This window comes from Calonectris borealis, chromosome 20, assembly GCF_964195595.1.
Source record: "Calonectris borealis chromosome 20, bCalBor7.hap1.2, whole genome shotgun sequence".
NCBI lineage: Eukaryota > Metazoa > Chordata > Aves > Procellariiformes > Procellariidae > Calonectris > Calonectris borealis.
In genome coordinates this window covers 4,259,996-4,280,812 of record NC_134331.1, presented here as the reverse complement: position 1 = coordinate 4,280,812, position 20,817 = coordinate 4,259,996, and the positions used below count along the sequence as shown (strand labels likewise).

General features: G+C 36.9%; 1 protein-coding gene across 28 annotated transcripts in view; it reads right to left on the bottom strand.

Annotated features, from left to right (window-relative positions):
* Positions 1-2,025: 2,025 nt before the first annotated feature.
* The window catches only part of BPTF (bromodomain PHD finger transcription factor), a 57,629-nt gene continuing 38,837 nt past the window's right edge, over positions 2,026-20,817 (bottom strand). For 9 of the 28 annotated variants that reach the window (XM_075169466.1, XM_075169474.1, XM_075169471.1 and 6 more), the window contains 13 exons: positions 20,050-20,198; positions 19,593-19,716; positions 18,838-19,061; positions 17,360-17,582; positions 16,244-17,130; positions 15,383-15,465; positions 13,559-13,784; positions 12,752-13,110; positions 9,186-9,359; positions 8,106-8,298; positions 7,013-7,097; positions 4,989-5,175; positions 2,026-2,929 (listed from right to left, as the gene is read on the bottom strand). In XM_075169466.1, the coding sequence (XP_075025567.1) occupies positions 2,893-2,929; positions 4,989-5,175; positions 7,013-7,097; positions 8,106-8,298; positions 9,186-9,359; positions 12,752-13,110; positions 13,559-13,784; positions 15,383-15,465; positions 16,244-17,130; positions 17,360-17,582; positions 18,838-19,061; positions 19,593-19,716; positions 20,050-20,198 (2,951 nt within the window). In that variant the 3' untranslated portion in view covers positions 2,026-2,892. Of the gene's footprint in view, positions 2,930-3,384; positions 3,688-4,988; positions 5,176-6,385; positions 6,415-7,012; positions 7,098-8,105; positions 8,299-9,185; positions 9,360-12,751; positions 13,111-13,558; positions 13,785-15,382; positions 15,466-16,243; positions 17,131-17,359; positions 17,583-18,380; positions 18,457-18,837; positions 19,062-19,592; positions 19,717-20,049; positions 20,199-20,817 lie in introns of those variants that run through there. The other 19 variants (XM_075169468.1, XM_075169476.1, XM_075169472.1 and 16 more) reach the window with 9 other exon arrangements.

The window sequence follows — 20,817 nt, the reverse complement described above, 5'->3', positions numbered from 1 at the left end:
AGCAACAAGCCACTGTATTTCACAGCCCAACTGAAATACAGCTGGAGCAGGAGCACAACTGCTGTTCTTATTTTTTACCAGGCTTAACACATGCTAACTAACATACTGAAGAACAGGAAAAATTCCTAGATCAAGTGGATTTCCACAATCTTGCGCTATTACAAAAACCTCACAGCATTAACCACACTGAAAAGATGATGGCACTTACATGCAATAGCTGCCACGGTAGTTTTGATACCTTACAGTTAATCATTTTTCGCCCAGCAGGATAAGCATCAAAAGTCTGCAGCCAATACGCTGAAATCCAGATGTTCAGGAATATTGTTGTTTTCCTGCCTTTCCTTTCCTTTCCAAGGCTTTTGCGTAAGCCCAACTTTTTATTCTACTTTAAATCCCCATTAACTTTTGCATGAACTAAGTCTAGACCAAGGACAATTGCTTCTAATTTGAGGAGACGAAAATCAAGCTGGTATAGCTCACATTATCAACATCCGTGTTACAACGTACGACCATTTTGAAACATGTTGCAGTAATTTATAAAAATACAGAGAGCAGGAGGACTGAACAGAGATCACAAATCTGATGAACTTACCATGCTTTTAAGGAAGGTAGGTATTAATCACAAGTGATGTATTTTCAGTAACACCATTTAACTATAAAAGTCACCACGAATAAATTGAGAGAAGTACCTCAACCTACTCAACGGCAATGGAAAACACTAAAAAAGGCTCTCAGCAAGATTAAATTGCACGTATGGATTATTTCCCTAATCAACCTGATTTACTGGCAGTTATATATAATCTGGCAAAGCCAAGACCTACACACGGTAACGTTATCAAATGTTTCATTAGAAACACCACCAAATCGATGTCAAACACATTACTTTATTTGTCTAGGATGATGTGTCCTATAAGGTACAAAAAAGTACTCTTCAGTTTGCCACAATTTGTTAAAAACATAGCAATCTATTGCCTACAGGTAGTAAAGTTTTAAATGATGTCATATATATTTATATATGAATAAATAGTACAGAAATACTGTGAAGTTTTGATGAGATGCAGGATATGTTCAAACGCTGTTAAAAGTTGAGATTTTTCCTTTTTGCATTAAAAACACAATGCATACAATATGCAGCATTTTTTTAAACGTCAAAGGACAACATAACCTAAATGCCACTACTCTTCTTTATCTTTAAGAAGCATAAATGGATTATTGTTTTCACATTGAACAATTATTTTTAATTTTCACATATAGGTTAAATGACAACATTTGTATGTACAAAAAAACACGGGTTTTTATTAGATAAAATTATCCCAGAAGAACCTGTACACCTGAGCCTGTAAGTGTAAGAAAGTGTGGTCAGTAGCAACATCTTTTTAAGAAAAATAACAGAAGAGGTTCTTGCATAGCAAGGTGTGAGGTTAAACCCAAAAGGAGCTTATCCATAAATCAGGTAAATCCCAGATCACTGTAGAACAGAAGTTAACTGTGAATTAGTGCAAAAGCTAGTCGAATGGTTGAAGAGCCGCTTACAAACCATGGCCGATTTAACTACAGACAGGTAATAGGAGCAAGTCATTTAGATACGCAAAAAGTGATAGATCGGAAAGAAACAGCAACGTCATCTGCAGTTTGCATCTTCTTGTGTCTTCAATTTATCCCTCACGGTAGCACTCCTCATACAGGAAACAACGCAGCAGTCCAGAACGCCTTTCAAAGACAGAGTTACACTGGGTACTCCACATTCCTGGAGTACTTGGCAAAACACCACTTAATTCAGCGGTGGGCAGTGACATTTCACAAAACACTTCCTCCCGTGTTATCTGTTACAGTACTTTTGGCACCACTGTAGAAATTTTATAAAGGGATAGCAGCTGCTTAGGAACGAAACGTAGTGAACGCTACCTTTGGAGCAAAATAAAGTCAGATCTCCCTGGCCGCTTCCCGCCCCTGTTACTTGAAATATCTGAACAGATCCCCAAGGTGTTACAAACATATTAGCGCACACTCAAAGACACCTACATCTGTGGGGAGAACAATTATCTCCATTTATTTTGTTTCATATACATCCATATTTTGAATTTTAATACAAAAGAAAAAAATTAGAATCTGACAAATGTTTACAAACAAGATACCTTCAAATAGATTTTACTCATTTCAGTCTGGTGCAGAGTAAATGACAAATTGTACTGTTATATTCAAGGCAACAGAGTCTGTAGTCCATGACCACTTAGCCCAACTTTTATGCAAGCTTAATTGTTTTTATCTACCATGAATGATAAACTCATTGTTGATTCCCAGTTCTGTGTGTGTGCACATGTGTACATAGCAGCTCCTTTCATAGAAAGAAAAGACATCTAGAGGTCTTCTTGTACTTTTACCTACAGGAATCATGTTAAGATACAGAATGGATTACATGTAACCGGGGCTGGATTTTATAAGAAAAAATAATTAGCTGACAAATGAGGGCAGCAATAAAAAAGCGTCTTTTTTGCAACAATAAATAAATACAGTCAAAGTTTTCTGTGTGGACTTTAAACCAGCTTCTTCACTGAAGAACAGACGTGGCATTTCCATGGAGTTAAACGTGACCCCATTTACTGTATCTTTTTTCTTGCTCTCTTTCTCTCTCCTTCAACAAAACAAAGTTTTCCTGCTTCTGCCACAATAGTACAACAATTTGATCTTGACAAGAAAGTGGTGCTGCTGATTTTTATTTCTTTGTCCTTTGGACAAAATAAGCCAAGAATATAATTTGACTGTTGTGACCAATAAAAACGCAGTTTACATCAAGTCTTGTCAGGATAACCTGACTAAAAACATCTGGCTTCTTAATTAAAAATTTTCAGACAACCAGATTCTTGCTCGTGTGTTAGGTTAACACGCTGAACTCTAAGAAGCTGTAGACTGCAGTTTGTTGTTATGGGACCTGCAGAATACAGAAGAAAGTGAAGAATTAAGCACCCTTCATTTTGGAGAACACAGTTGCTGCAAGGTGTTGCCAAGGGTAAATCACAATGAGGGAATTACCACCATGTTGCTTCCATTTATTTTTTTTCCCCCTTCAGAAAAAAGAACACTTAAAATAATTCTCTCTGAATTTTAAGCACATTTTCTCCTACAGTGTACAAATATATCAGTACTCGTAAAATGCAGTGTGTCACTGGAATATTCCAAAATGCCTGGAAGCAGTTTTACTCTCCTATTTACACAATAGTAGTCCATCAAAAGGAAAGCAAAAAGACATTTTTAATTGTGAATATTTATAATAAGGTATATTTTGCTTAAATTTATTCAAAAAGTCTTTGGATTAACTTAGTAGAAAAAACTGAACAGGCAAGTTAAAATCACATTTTTGCTAATCAGAGTTCAGCAAAACTCCTCTTGACATTCACAGTTTTATTAGTGACTGAAAATAAAACAATAAAATACATGGTTTCCAAGATGAATTTTTCATTTTTCTCAATACAGTATTCGAGGAGTGGGACAATTTTTTTGTTAATACAGTTATGTTTACCAGCATGACTGCTGGTAACAAAAACCAAAAACCCAACAACGTTTACTTTTTAGACAAATGATCTGGATTTTTAGGGCAGTTTAATGTTATCGAATTGTACAATAAAAGAAAGTGACCCCAACATCCAGTTCTGATTCCAGTTAAAAAGTTCAGACTAAAGATATCACAATCTGCAAGAAAAGAAAGAACATGGATGGTATAAATGAAAAACAATAAAAAATAAGATGCAGCAATGAAATTAGTGCGCAAGCAGTGAATGCTGGATAACCAGCTAAAGCAAGATGACAGAAACATGAGTTGAAAACTACCTGATAAAAATCACTAATACAGAATTAAATTGGAAAGAAAAATGCTGGACTAATTCATTTGATCTCATCCCTTCTTATCAATCCTACTCTTGTTCCATATAGAAAATTAGACCACTTCCACAACAATGGCTATAAAGTGAAGCTTTCAATTTAGTTAATTACAAATGGATATAATCCTGCATTAATATCTTAGATTAGCAGTCTGTTACCGTTCTGACTGTTACAGTCAGATGGACAAAGTTAACTACTAGACATATACAATTTCTGAGTAATGCTGAAAGGCATCCAACATTTATAACTCCGTTACCGTGGCTTATGTTGGAATACAGCCGTGCTACAGGAGAAATCTGTATACTCCGTTAGTGCTTTGAGTAAGCTGGTTTTAGGAACAGCTGTACGAAATACCACATTATAATTTGACTAGTGCCATGTAACTCCCATGTACGTGTTACCAGACACAATCAGCAAGAAAAAAATTGTAGTGGAGTTGCATATTCTTTTTCAGGAATGTCTACGTTAGGGAAATACTCTATATTGATTCTTCTACAGGAAAACATTATAAAAAAGTAAGTTTAAATTTAAATAGTTAATTTTGAATTGTGTTTAGTTTTCCATATCTTACTGTAAACCTTACTTATTCTCTCCGTTTCAAACATGGTAAGTTATAAAAAGATGAGAGAAGGTAGTAAAAACTGAAGTATTTTAATGTCTTTCATTGGATTATAAGCTTCATGGAAGGATTGTCTCTTTTTAGCATCTAAAAAGTATTTACTGCACAGTAGAACATTATCAGAATGCAGAACACCACAGCATTTGTCCTGATCAGAAATGATTCTCAAGAAGCTTTCTGCAGCAATGACTTAAAGTGTCATTTGAATTTTCTACATTCATGACACTGCCCAAATTTTCATCTCACAACTCATTTTGAACAAACATTACAAAGTAACCTCCACAAAATCGTATTTCAGCCTTAATTTTGACAGCAAATGACAGCTGGCTATTATAGAACAGATTTTTTTTTTTTCCCTTCAAAAGAAAAGCAGTTGTCCAGGAAAGCGCATGAAGAGGCAAATCCCTGTATGAATGCAAGGTAAGCTTATAAAAGCATTCAGGAGATTTTAGGGGACAACAGAACATCTATGACTAGGAACACTTTAGCTTACCTGCTTGCCTTAAATCCTTTTAGTTTCTGTACAAAGAATGATTCAAGAACTTCTGCACATTGGTAAAAAGGAGAGTCACTTGGATTGTAGTAACGACAGTTATCAAAAATTTTGGTCATATCTGCCACAAACTCCGTGACCTTTTTGTAGTAACGTTTCAGTATTCTTTCTTCCATGGTGGCAAGGTCTTTAAAGAAACCAAAGATTATTAAAATGAGACATTTTCATCCTCAGCAGAAGTTCACATTGTCAGACAGTGGGAAACAAAGCCTATCTAGGTTTGCTGCTTTTCCAGGAATGCTGGTTGTGAGGTGGTGACACCAGTAGGGCTCCTTCAGAATAAACACTTATGCATGAATATGTTGGGTGCAGCTAAATTACAATGCAAGTATCAAAATGACCTTGGAAAACTTGGATCTTTGCAGGAAGCTATTTGCTTTTTCTGAAGAAATTAAGGAAAAAAAAAAGGTCAGACAATCTGGATTCAGTTACTTGTACTTTATTTTCTTTACAGCCCTCACTGAGACCAAGAGTGTACGTGTAACAGCTATCTAAACTTTCTGATTATTTATTTGAATTCATGACTTGCTTTGAATGAATTATCAATTTTCATGGGCATATGCACATTACCACATGGCACAGATGAAAGAGATTTCAAGTGCAGGATCATGCAAAATGCTAGTGCTCTCATTCTTACTGACTAGACACATTAATGAGACGGGAATGGTGAAGTAAGCAGTAATTGTTCTATTTTAATGCAAATGTAATTTAAAAAGAGGGAGAGGAACGAGAACTGCCCATTATAAATATAGCTGTCTAAAGGTATAGTGGCACTTTTAGCTGGAAAAACAATGATCTGCCCTTGGAAAATGCCCTTAAAGCGCTTATTTTGAAATGCCAGTAATGCCAGAATGTGTGAAAACAAACGCAGATGGGCCTGGATTACCTTGTGTATTTTACATATATTTACTTGTATACTTAGAAGTGTATTTTCCTGCTAGTTAAGTGAGAAAGGGCTAAACGCACTTTTGTTTACTTCATTCAATCATCATGTGCTTAATTATGTTATTATTTGAGCTTTCCTTATAAACTTTAACCATCAATCATGGAATAGTAGTTGTTTAGCATTTTCGTAACGGCACAATCCAAAACTTTGGAACAGAAAAAGACACAATTTCTAAGCAAAATATTATTTTCAGTCAACATACTACAGTTTTGCCAAGACACTGAATTTAACTTTCCTATTTCTAGGATCAGTAAGGAGTAGGTGGGAAAGCTCAAATGACACACTAGCTGTCACTTAGACGTATGAAAAGGTATTGGTTCAATAACTGGAAGGAAAGGAATAACACCATTTCTGGCAGGAGGTAGATTTTCCCAAGAGGTTTCACATTCAAGTAGCTAATTCCTAGTTAAGTGGCAAGGTCTAATAAGATCAGAATAAAACACTCTAAAGGTGCAGCATCTCCTCTTCCACTTTCCCCCACGTACACAATATTTGAATCAATTCTTGTTCATATAGCTTTAAAGACAAATTACATATAATACGAAATTTAGTATAGTATCAAGTCAGATGAAGATAATTCTAAACTCCCTCTTAACACTCAACTGTATTAGCACCACTTCCTCCTCAAACTCTAGAGTACGTACCCCACGCTTTGTAGGAGAAACTGATGCACAAAGACAGAAAAAACCCAAGCAAAGCAAAACATAGCAAAATTGTCCTCTTGAAATAAAGTAATTTAAAAACAAGAATTCTATCCTACTGCTGCACTGATTTTCACATTTTGTACGTTAGACTGACAGTATTTAGGGTAAGGAGTCAGCCTAGAAGTAGATATATTAACCCTCATGAACTTCTAAACGTATCAATGAGAAATCACATTGTTTCGTTTGCCTAACTGCAAAAACTGTGTGTTCTGCAAAACATATCTTTAAGACTCCTGAATGGAAATGGTAGGTAATGAATTTCATATTCAAAAACCCAAATCCACTCACTCACGCTATTCCTCAGAAACACTTACCCATTGGTTCTTTAATAACACCATAATAATCTGGTGCATCATTGGGATCTACTGGTTCTAGGAATGGCCATGCCATCTTGTGAGCCTGTCAGGAAAACAAGATATAATTACAAAAAGAATTAGGTTAAATTAGGACTATTTAGTAGCAAAATATTTTCATTATACTTTCATCTGTTGGTGTCTCGAGTTGAATTTAAGGAAGTGCAGCATTATATGAAAAGGCAACTAGTTCTCATTTGATGACTGGGTAAAGTTTTAAAGCTCAAAGTCACTGACTGAGTAGTTGGTCTTCAAAACAGGAAACAATGTGAAATTCAGACATAACAGGATACTGTGCTAAACAGGCTGCACAGAGAAGTATGTAATGAATTTACTGAGAGTGCTTGGCACTTCACACCTAGAAATCAGCCACTGTTTTCACTTTCAAGTACTCTAAAAGAAGTTTGTTTTCATAAATGTCTGCAAAATATAGGACGATGCAAAATACTACTCTTTGAGGATTTCTGTTACCACACAATTATTTTATCAAAATCCTTAAAAATTCTTTACAGTTGTAGCAGAAAAGGCACATTTGGGAGTGACAGATAAACCAGAAATATATTGTAACAGTCAGTGATGTAATTCTTATTATCAGGATGCCATCATTTACATGCTGATAATGACTTTCTGTGAGAACACTATTGAAATCTTATAACTCTGAGATTGAAGTATGGAAGTGTAGATCAGAAATCATAGAAAACTAATCTGAGAACAGAACACTGCACCTTCTACATCCAGTGCAGTTAGGCTACCACTCTGCCTTTTGGTATTCCAAGTAAACCTGCTTCCTTTAAAAGCCTTTCACTGAAGAGATTGTTTAGTTTCACTAACTCAGAAGCAGTGATATACTAATTATTGTAAATATTCCTCAGCACAATGATGCCAATCAAGTTCGCAGCAGACACAGTGGCGTTTCTCACAAGAAAAAAGCCTTGCTATTTCCTTTTTATAAAGTCTCAAAACTACTAGAAGAGAAATCAAAACCCACTCCAAGACTCACTAGATGTGTCCTACACAGTAAAGCACTCCACTTTGCTGCAATCCTTATTCTCACCTGCAAGGAACGTAGTACTCTTCTTAAACCTTCATAATCTTTATCAGTTAGTGGACTGAGTACAGTCATGGCATCTTCTGTGGACTGACATTGTGGACACACATATTCATCAATGAGATCTGCCTCACTTTGTAAAATGCCAACACAGCGCCCATGATACCAGTTCTGACATCGGTCGCAGCCAATGTAAAATCTGCAAGATCCAAAAAAAAAACGTTAGTGACTTGATCTATTTAATTTAAAGGTTACATTTAAATACATAAACCTGCAATCCCCTGCACACAAACAGATACTCGGGCATGATTAAATATAACAGTGTAACGTGATATTTCAGACTGACAAATTCTAATTACACTATTCAAACTGCTTTTGTATTTACAAACAGGCTAAATTACAGACCATTTCAAAATTAGTTCCTAAATTTTATACTAGGCACTTTCAAGCAATCAAGATTTCAAAAATCATTCCTCTGCTTTAGAGTTGGAAGGAACAGTGTAATGCCAGAAGTCTCACCCAACCAGTATTCCAAAACAATTCGAGATACATTTTGCGCAAACTGGACTACAACTAGGGCTCTTGCTTCACTCCGTAAAACATCTTTCATATGGAAGCTTCAGTCTTGTAGTTGAATACAGAAGGGGTATTCTATGACACAAAGCCTTACAGTAAAAGATACCAACCATATACCCCCATACTAAAATTATGCTTTCTATCCAGATCAGATTAAAGCACAAAAAAATCCACTAAAAACTACATTTGTCTTTTAATCTTTCTAACAATCCCTTGTTAAAAAAAGAAAAAAAAAAAAATCCCAATTTAAAGTACATGGTATTGTTGTTTGTTTTTTTTTTTTTTTTTAAAGACCAACACATTTTGACCACCCTGAAAACTTCACTTTTCCTAAACATTTACTGTATAGAAACATTTTTGAGAGGAAGACAATTACTGAAAAGCAATTTGTATTACGAATGAATACAACATATGCAGAATAACTTCTTTTTTCTTTGTAAGGAACAGGTAACCACAGTCAGAGCAGTTTGCTACCTAAACATTAAATAAGAGGTTCTTATCAGAACTCACTGTGACTCATCATAAGGTGTTCTGCAGATACAGTACAATTCCTCACTGCTGCCCTCTTGTGCCCGTTTACAATCATTACAGATGTACACATCCATTTTCTTAGCCTCCTTTTCTGTGATGCCAACACATTCTCCATGATACCAGTTAGTACAAAGATCACAGCCAATATAGAACCTAAAAGTATTCACAATGAAAATGACAATGTAATTGTCATTTCAAATGGCATGGCACTTTTCCCTGCATTTCTCTCTGATGCACTTTCTTGCTGGCCTACTTTCTTCAATTTTCTGTCTCAGTTTCCCTGCTTCCTAGCATTCTATCCTTACAAACTAACATCTCATGCTGCAGCTATACTGTCAGTAAGGTCACTTGGGTCAATTTTCAATTGACAGTTCATTAAAATGCACATCAATATGTAACCAGACTTTGACAAAACTGGGCTAAAAATGTATGTCTCCAATGTGTGTGTGAAAAACTGTAAAAGGCACAAAAAGACAAGGCCAAAGAAAAAGATTTACATTTTCAAAACCGTAGCTCAAAAGCCACTGAAACATTTCCTTAAGATTTGAAAATGTAGGTCTCAGTTAATTTAAAAAACAAAAGCAAAGCGCAAACACCAACTAGGAGTTACAAGTATACTACGAAGAACATGCATACCAGCCATGTGTAGAATACATATTGGTATAACATGATACAAAAGAAAATGGGGTCAGGACACGGTTGTCATAATTTTAATTTTTTTTTTTTTTGGGGGGGGGCACTGAAAAACAGATATTAAACTACTCAAAATTGCAACAAATTGGAATGTGGACCATTCTTCAGAGAATAATGTCTACTCTCAGACACAGCTATGTGACGGAACCAGATATGGTATGACACAAAGTGAAGGGAACCAGGTACAGAATCATGTGAATGGGACCTTGCACAGAATGATGTGACAAAACTGTAAAATATTATGCAAGGATGTTTGACATTTTGTGTATGGATATCTCAAAACATACCTATGACTAGTGACAATCAACCAGATGGGCGAAGTTACACATCCATTCTCTCTGCCTAAGCAAAAGCAAGCTGACTCAGAACCTCCATCGTCCTAGATTTCGGAGACCACCGACCGCCTGCCAGGCGCTGCTGTACGAATTACTGCCACCCTAGCTCGTCAGTCTGCCAGCACCACCCACCGGACACTACACACTAGCAACAGGACAGTAGCTAGCACATGCTCCACAAAACAAGCTCCTCTAATCTCTTGGGCCTCTGCATACACCCCGGATACTCGGATCCTGCCTTTTCTCTTAATTTTCAGTCAGACAAATCCTAAAAAAAAAAAAAAAACCTATCACACACCTTCCATAAAGAATGGACCGATACAGCTCCTTCTGACAACTACCAGCAACGATTCAGCCTGTGTCCTCTTCCCAAGAGGGACTGTGTCTGTTTGCTCCTGGCGATCTGGAAGCCCATTTATGTCTAGGTGTAGATGCTAAACCTTGCCACTACAATATGGAACAGGCGTCACTTCATGCTTTAACAAATAAGTTGCAATCTAAGTAGGAATCTTAGAAGGATACCCTTACTGTCCATCCTCGAAAACAATATGAGCAAATCCCTACAACTCAATATGAGCAAATCCCTACAATTGTGATTTGGAATATCACAAATGAGAACTAAACATAAGAGATTTGCAATAAAATACACAACACAGAATGACTTTTGAGGACTTACTACATCCTAAAAAATGCATAGGGTATTCATAATATACCACAAATGAGCTTTTCAAGCAGCACATCTATCTTTTCTGAAGTAGAAAAGAAACACCAGCACAAAGAGGAGTATCTGATGCCTATATATATATATATATATATATATGTGAAAATAAAAAAAATGTTTACCAGAAAATTGTTTTAAAGCTTGACTAATCCCTTTCCAAATAGTGAAAGGATAAAGTACAGTCATGATTTGTAAGAACATAAAATTTAGAATTCACAAAAAGCAAAGCAGCAGAACTGAATCATATTGCTAAGGATACTACTAAGTTATTTTCACTTTCTTGAAGTTTTATTCTGTGCATTTAAGCACAGTTCTCGATTGAAGCTACCAAAATTCACTCTATGACCACATTTTTCATCGGCTTACTCAAACGCCCACTGGAGTCAACAGAAAGAGTTTGACAATCAAATCCTTTTGCTCACAGAATTTATTCATCTCATCTTATTTTTGTGACAGTTCCAACTGCCTTACTAACAAGAAGCAGTAATACACAGACCTGGGTTCGGTATCACAACAAAATGAGAACAGGGTATCCTCCTAAGTTTACTGGACGATAGAAAGCCTAACACAACGTCCTTACTTTAAGTGAGATACGTGACATCCCTTCGAAGTAGTAGTGAATTAACAACCAGGGCATCAGAAGTCTGCTACTTCTACAGTGATGGCAGCACAGAGAGCAGTCCAGTTTCCCGCACTGATGTAATGGTGTAATGGTCAGAGCTACTGAACAACCAAGGTGAAAAAAACCCAAAGACCTCAACTTCGTTTAAAAAAAAATTAAAAAAATAAAAGGCTAAAAGGAACCTCAAGAGATCCTCTAGCCCCGGCCGTAAATTTGGAATGAAGAACCATTACTGGAGTGAAAGCACTACTCCACCTCTATGGTTTCTTTCTGTTATCAGCATTTAAACCACCACCAAATGGCACCAATTAATACTTTTTGGTATTGTCACTTGTTGAGCAGGTACATACTCACTTGGAATTGGTCTGAAGTCAAATTTACTTTACATACATCTCTACACAGCTATCAGATGTTAACCATTACCGACTACTGACGTTAGTCACTTCTAGCTTAAGCAGGAATGCGTAACACTATCCCCCTGCAATCCACTGAATCTTCCACTCCACCACTTACTAAATTTCTTCACAAACTTTGTACGTAGCGTAAATATTTCTCCTCATTCACAGTCAGAATCAAACTACAAAGAATTGCAGTTCTCACTTTGTCAAATGCTTACACATTTATTTTTTATCAACCCTGGGATGTAAATTATGACACATGGAAACCATTTCTACCTGAAACATTGTCCAAAGTGAACTGCAGTCCAGTAACTTGGAACCCCCTTTACTGACTATTGACTCACAAAAAAAAGTCATTTATTGGAAGACGGTACCAAAGCTATTTCTAAAAACCATCAGCTACTTGTTCACAAGAAATTGCTCAAACCAAATTGTCACTTGCTTCCGAGGCAGAGGCAAAACGGCAAAAGAAAGAATAACAGAGCGGAGGAAAAAAAGAAAAAAGAGTATGTGCATGTGAGACAGAAAGGTCATACAATGGAAACATGCAAACAAGTAAAAATATAAATCACGTACATTAATAGTAGAAATCAAGTATGTTAATAGTTTTGTAACTGCTAGTGGAAAACAGAGACTTTATTCTTTATACTTTCGTGATCACTTGCAATAACGCCCAATACTCTATCTCCAATTCTAGAACTACCTTGCACTAACAGCTAAATACTAAACCTAAAGCTAAGAACACACAGTAAAAGGCTGTGGCATTCACTACTCACTTAGACTCATCATAAGGCGTTTTACAGATGCAGTAAAGCTTTGTGTCCTTCTTTGTTTCCTTTGAGGTAGTAGAAATCATTTTCTTTTTCTTGGACTTGGAAGCTGACGAATCTTTCTCCTCATCTCGCTTTCTCTTCTGGGAGGATACTGGCATTGGGACTGTGGTGGAGGAGGAGGAGGTGACGCTGGCTGCATGTTGCTGTGGTGGTGGTGGTGGCAGTGGTGGCGGCGGTGGTGGTGGTGCAGCGGCTGCAGCTGCGGCTGCGGCTGCAGCAGCAGCGGCTGCGGCTGCAGCAGCAGCTGCCTGGGCTTTTTCTTTTTCTTTCTTAATTTTAGTCAAGTCTTTCTTTAGCTCCTCCTGAAGTATATTAAATGAATAAATAGAGAGGGAGGCACTTCATATGATTATTCCAGGACAGGATTAAAGTCCAGACATAAATCCCCATGCTTAACCAAAAGAAAATAATTAAAGCCATTTAAATATGCAATTTTTAAAATATGCTTTAATATGCTTAACCTACAATTCACATAACATTAAGGGATGATACTCTTGGCCTACTATGACCCATTGGCTGTAATTTATCAGAAGCTGTTTCAGGAAACAAGGTCATTTCAGTCCAGATGAAAAACAAGAAGCATAAAAAGGACATATACTAGCTTCACAGAGATCCACGCATCCACAACCAAAACTTCTTCCTGTATGTTTCCTTAAAATCTCACTGAGCAAACAGATAAATTAAAGATGAACACAGAAATGTTCTCCCCAGCTTAAAATCAAATTAGTCTTTGAGAATAACTGTCCTTACCTGCACTTCAATTTGTAGATCTTTGTCCAGAAGTGCTCTTTTTTTCAATATTTCAGCTTTCAGTTGTTCTTTATGCTTGAAAAGCAGAGCTGAGAGCTTAGTAGCATTCTGCTTACTACGTTTCTGTTCTACACTCTCTTCTCGTTTTCGTTTCTTAGCTGCCTGTTTTTCTTCTTTGTCTATCTTATCCAGAATATATTTCATCACTTGGTTGCACACAATCATTCTGGGGAAGAAATAAAGAAAAAGTACGTTGTGTTGAGCTGCCTATTTATCCCCAGTTGAGAATGCAGAATCATTTAGTTCTCCAGTCTCTGCAAGTTGCAAGCTAAATTATTTCTTAAGACGTACAAGGTAAATTTAGTAACACGCATTGCTCCCACTCAACGTATTTACTAGAACACCACTGGGAGAGATCAAGTCCCTAGTTAGGCTCAAGAGGGCCAGCCCCAATTTCATTTAACTGATATGAGTACTAACCATTCCTTCCCTTCCCCTGTAAAACTCCTAACAAAGCTTAGGCTTTAGTACGATGAGAGATATTTTCACTCAATTCAGTTTCCACAAACATGTTTTGAAGAGTTGGATTTTGTTTATTGTGATGTAGGATGAAAGCAACTTGGAAGCTTATAACTTCTTCTAAAATATACATTTTCACCCTCCAGTGACTACCAAATATCACTAAGTTTTTGTGTTTTGGCATAAGGACTGACAAATATTTTTCAGTGTATAGAATTCACTATAAAACAGTTCCCAATTTCTTCACTAATGACAACTCAGGATTAATTCTTCATCTGCTTTTTGTACACTCAATTATAAATCTCTTTTCCTGCTCACTTGTTCTGCAATTTCCATTTATTTTGCTTTATATTTCAACTAGAAAATGAATGCATTTTGCTTCTTCTGAATTTACTTTTCCCTTCCCATTCTATTTCAAACCCACCATTTAGAAAACGAAATGCTTCTCATTGCCAAAGTGACCATGAAAAATAACTCCCGTTAAGCTGAAAGCAAACAACAAAATAGCCATGGCCAGGACAAGTAGCTGCTGCTAACTCTGTAGTCTTAGGCTCAGACATACTGTCTTTTGATACACATCTGTATTTTGATGACATACATAATATGCTGGCTGTTTTGTAGGGCCATACAACTTTGTTGTAGCACCTAGCGATACTATTATAATCAACTAAGCTTGTACTCCGATTGATGATCAAAATTTTATAAAAAACACTATTCTTTTTCTTACTATCTGACAACACACACTTGTGATTATCCAACTGAAGCAACTGCATGACTGAAAAGGAGTCAAAATAACCACAAGACAAATGACAAGCACTCCAAATTTGTGTTTAGCAGCTTCAAGCATAAAATTTACTTTGCCGAATAGCGCTATCTTCCAACTTTTCAATTCCCTCTGTAGAGTGGGATGTACAGTGGACAAGAATGGAAATAAACTGCCATGATAAAGGACAAACAAAACCCAAGATTTTCTGCAACAGAACCATTAATTCTCCATTCTGCGCTCCTTTAAGGATGGTTTTTACCTTGAATTTAAAAACTGTAGCCAGCTCCAAACACATGCACTATAACATTTCACTTTAAAAACATATAAACAAAATAAAATTGAGAATATACAGGATGCAATCACTTAACTTTAAGAACATCATTATGAAAGTTACTTTTAAGTGTTACTTTAACCAATTTAAAAATAGAAAAATTTCTTTACGCAGGTTTTTACAAACCAGTGTTTCATTATACCACCATTAAAAGATGTTATAAGTGTAAAACTTTCACATCTAAAGATGCACTATGATGCATATTCACCTCTGATTTTCTTCCCTCTCAGCTGGAGTCAGTGTCTTCTTCTGTTTCAAGTGTTCTATGACAGCATTCTGTTTCATAACCACCTACAGAATGATACAGAATCCAAAATAAAATATGAAAACTTTAGCCAGTATTTCATAATATTACTGGGAGAACCAGGACATTTTGTAAGTTAAAGTTAGTGTTATTTATTTCAGTAAGTGACAAAATAAAACTGATTTTATTGGGGGGCAGTGCTTGTTTAAAGCAATTATTTGAAAGTTGAAAATGAAACTGAAAATTAACACCACCTCCAGCCCCCACATAGAGTAGGATATTTTGCTTATGTCGAGTTTAAACCTAGGGACTAAATGTAAATTGACAGTTATTTCTTCAGGGACTGGTTGTTTTATTTTAAAAAATGGTAAGAGTCTATTTTTTTTTATATATATACATATGTACACATATATATATATATGTAATTTTTTAAGCCCCGCAGCCATCCAACAGCATTACATTTCAGATACCTCTTTGAAACCTCAGTTTCCTATAGCAGGCAATGAAAGTACCGTACATGTGTTCTGAACATCAGCTCTCCTATCTGTAACCTATCTTTCCTGAACTGAGAATAAAGATATATTGTCCCAGCAGCTAGTGGTAAGTTGAATCGAGGTGCCAGAAGACTGCAAACATGGTACAATTGACTTGATGTGCTGAATTAACTGAGAATATTTAATTAAATTGCCAAAAGCAATCGTGCACTAACTTTGAAAGAATTAAATTAACTGCCTATCAAATGTATTAACATTGTTAACAAGAACAGGCATTTAAAATGAGATTTGTTTCATTAATTAAGTTTTAATTTCCTTCTGTTAACTTTACCTGTTTCTGGATAATGTCACTTTGATTAGAAGCCTGAAGGGTGTGCTCACGTTTAATTTCTATCTGTTGCTGCTTTTTCTTCTGTTGCTGCTCCCTGAGCTGCTGAACTCTCTGCAGCTGCTCCTGAACACTAGCTGCTTGAACTGTTACCACATTCTGAATCTGGTGAGCCTGTACTGGGCTAGTTTGTTGGATCTGAATAGGTAACTGAAGCTTGATCTGCTGGGGCACACTGCCTTGTTGGGCTTGTATCTGAGCCACAACATGTGACTGAAGCTGAGAGAGAACTTGGACTTGCTGCTGAAGCTGAGGCACTGTAATAACTTTTGTTGGAGGCTGCTGAAGTTGCAGCTGAGGACGAGTTGGGGATTGCACAGGAACCTGATTTAAACTTTGAGTAGTTGGAAGGGTTGAGACCGAAGTCTGAACCTGAGGTTGTGATTGCTGCAGCTGAGCTTGAATTTGTATGGGAGCATGGGGCTGCATCTGAATCTGTTGTTGGGTTGTAGTCTGCACCTGAGCTGGTTGCTGAGGCTGCACTTGGGACTGGCCTTGTGGAAGGATTGCAGTCTGCGGCTGACTCTGGACTTGCACTGGAGATTGCCCTTGAGCCTGGGTCTGTGCTGGAGACTGAACTGGAGATTTAGATGATTGTGCTTCAGGTGTGACTGGAGAGTCAACAGATGCTGGAGTCTGAGATTCAGGCTGGGTCTGAGTTTCAGGCTGAAGCGCTGGCTGAGGTGCCTGTGGCTGGGCCAGGGGCACCGGCTGAGTACCCTGGTTCTGCACGTGAGGCTGGGCTTGCTGCTGACTCTGAGGCTGTGGCTGAACTGGCGGCAGCGCTGATGCTGGCTGTGCCTGTAGAGCTTGCTTCTGTTCCCCTGTAGCTGTGAAGGATAAAAAGCATTCCATTCGTTTCAAATGACACGTCTCTGAGCCTTACTAATTTAACCTTTTAGAATTACTGTAAAGCTCTATGCAGAAATTCAAGAGATTTTTAAGCTTATAATACACTTCCAACAAATATACGGTAATAACAGACTATCTCTGACTGCATAAAAACTCCCATGCAACTGAAATTGAAGCTTTTTTCCTGCTGAACAGAACAATGCTTACCTGAGGTTGAAGTAGAAACTGTTGTTGTAGTTGTGCTAGCTGTAGTAGCAGCTGCTGGTAGCGGGGTGAAAAGAAATCTCTGAATTGTACCATTTGGCATAGCTGCTTGCATAAGCTGTTGTCCTGGACCAGGTATTACAGTCACACCCTGAGGGATTAATTGTAACTGACCAGTAGTTTGACCTTGTCCCTGAATTACCACAGTTAATCCTTGACTGCCACCCTAAAAAAAAGTTAATATTGATGTATTAGCGATATATTTCTTAGACAGACTTTGCTGAAAATCAGAAGAATTAGGGTTTTGGATTTCAGAATTCAATACTTTTACCACATACCACGTTCCTAAAATCCAAAACTAACATCTGAGATCATGAAATACTAAAATACCCATTCAACAATTCCATTATCAACAGATTACTGGGTGGTTGAGGTTAGTTACACATATTTTCATCCAAATATTGACAAGAACTCTAGCCAGAAAGCAGCTACAATGGAACATCTTTGTTCCTAGAATTTACAAGCAATACAGAGCATGGATAATTTTAGACATACTATTAATTACTTTCTCAAGAATCCCACCAGTTTGTGTAAAAGTTCTCTGCACTGAAATAATTTCTTAACCGCATATCAGATCATACCCAACTGTGAGCTTTCATGACTGACTGTTCAGTCTGTAATGTATTGTGAATTTCTGTGGCTTAAGCTAACACTTAGGCAGCTCATGACATCACTCTCAACTCAGTGATGGAGACAGTAGGGTATTGTCCCAACACCTAGATGCAGAACTCCACATTTTGTGAACCCATAGAACAGAATAACAAAAATCCTTCTGAGTCTTTTGGTGTGGAAATGAACTGATTCTTGTTCCACATAAAAAAATCTTATCTGGCAACAAGCAGCCTGTCCATTACAAATCATTTACATATATTATTTATAATTTGAAGAATAGGTATTGTGGTAACTCACAGAAGTCTATTTTTACCCTATGCTTGACTCTCAAATTATTTTTTTGCCAACAGACCTTCATGATCTGAGCAGAAGCTGTAAGAACTTTTTCCTCCTCCAGTTCCAGATACTGTAATTTTTCCTCTGAGACTCTGGATAACATGAATAAAAACTAAATCTTCGCACAAAATCAAAAGACAAGGAACGAACATTACGTTCTGAAGGTCTACAAAATAGGCCATACAAAATAATTATGTCCCTTACTGCATTAATGCAAAGACTTTTTTCCATACTGCTAAACTTTCCTGATGCTAGTTACATTACTGGGTAATACAATAGGAAGAGATATATAAAACTTAACATATACTATTTAGGCTTCTTTCAGTCTGCAATTATGCTATCGGTCATCCTAACTAAAGGCTGAAAGATAAGTTTATGAGTAAATACACTACACTGCTGAAATCCAAAGGCTTGATAAGATGTATCATAAGTATTAGCACATTTTCATGCCCAGAGGTTGTAAAATATTTTACCTGTCCTTGTGTTAGTTGCGTGAGTTGGGCCATAGTAAGCTTCACTTGTCCCTGCTGAGGACGAGGGGGCTGCGATGTGGACTGTGGCTGTATTTGCTGAGGTGGTGTTCCAGGACTTGTGACGGTCTTCTGTCCAGCACTGGAAGAAGCTGTGCTGGTACTAGAAACTGCTGTTGAGACAGGCTGACCCCTGATTATTTGAGTCACCACTTGCTGTGTCTGACCTGTAAGAGAGTAATTTGGGATAAGAAACATGTTTCCAACATTTTAACCGTTAGCACAGCAAACCTCCGAGTCACAACAACTTGCAATAGTGTATAATCAGACAAGTGAAGCAAACACTGCAGTTGGCACTTCCATTTTCTTTACAAACCATTTGTCTGTGTGGTTGACTGAAAAATGTCTGCAAAATGTTTTCTATTTTAATTCAATTCACATACTTACAAGGAATTCAAACACTTAGGTTGCCTTAAAAAAAAAAAAAAAAGCCTTTCTCAATGCACAATTATTCCAAACTTTTTTGTTTGTTTTCAAATGAATGGACTTAAAAATAAGTACTAGATTTCCCAGTGTCAATGATGAACAAACCTGGCAAAGCCTGCAACCAACACATTCAAAAGCCAGAAGAGGCACTTGTTAGAAGTCAAGCATCAAAATGAGGTATTTTTGCATTGGGACATATGATAGAGAAAGTATTTATGAAGAAACAAACCATGGATTTCACACTGGAAATTTAAATATTAAAATGAACCTACTGGCTGGAAGAATACCTTGTTGCACCACTAGAGGTGTTCGAATGATGGTCTTTCCAAGCGTTGACTGCTGAAGTGGTGTCCGTATTACTGTCATACCAGGGCGGAGTGGTGTCCCTTGCACTACCTACATACACCAAAAAGGAAAGCATATGTAAACTTCGTGAAAAAAGCCACTGGGATATGCTCTGAAGTTGTTGTGGTTTTTATTTTTTTTTTAATATAGTAAGAAATGACAAGATGCAAGCAGATCCAATATTTTTTCATCTATGCCCACACCGCTAAGGCTTAGCAAGCTCTAAACTTGAACCTCCTTGGAATAAAGGATCCATAAACACTATTGCTGAGATGAGCCAAAAACATTGAAAAGTGGCTAGACAGAACTTTTAATATCTGCCAATAACTTAAAATATATGCACCCACATTTTTTTTGCATTAAATAATCAGAAAAACATCTTACTTGTGAAGTACTTGTTGTTCCCAACGTCCCTGTGGTATTTGGCCTAATGGTTACAGTCGCTGTCCTTGGCTGGAATGAAGTAAATGTTTGACTTGCACCTGTAGTTGATGGAATGATACCCAATACCTTTTGCTGAACTTGAACAACACCTAATTAAAGAAAAATTGAGAATTCATTAATGACGTAATTGCCAGCCAAGGAAGTAAATGCAACTCCAGCGTGGCATTTAGAAATCAGTCTCCAGGTTTCTAGAACACCTTTGAGTCTTTCAACATTTCTTGAGAGAACCTTTGTCATATTGTAAAAAGAAGCAGCATTATATGTTGTCAATAGTCCAACTACATTTTAAGTTAAGAAATAGGTATTTTAGAAAAGATTAAGAAAAGAGTGAATCTTCACAAAGATCAGTTTGATGGTAACTGCAAATAAGTCCTTGCATTGACACGGTGCCACAAATTAGTATTATACAACCATTAAAAGCTGTAGTCTGATTAATTTAAAATGTAGGAGACCAGTTTAAACACCTTTCACCTACAAGCTTGTGGTGCTGAAGAAAAGGGGTAATGCTTTTCCTGTCACCTAAGAAATTTCAATACAAAATAGCCTTCATGATTTCCTCAGATGCTAAGTATAATGGAGACAGAGAATTAAGCTTTTCTGTTCAATATACATTCACAAATCTCAAATATTAAGTCCTCTTCTTGAAGCAAGAAGAAAAAACGCTAATCTTAGTTTGGAGCCAAACTCTTGCTCATCAGTGAAGAGCAG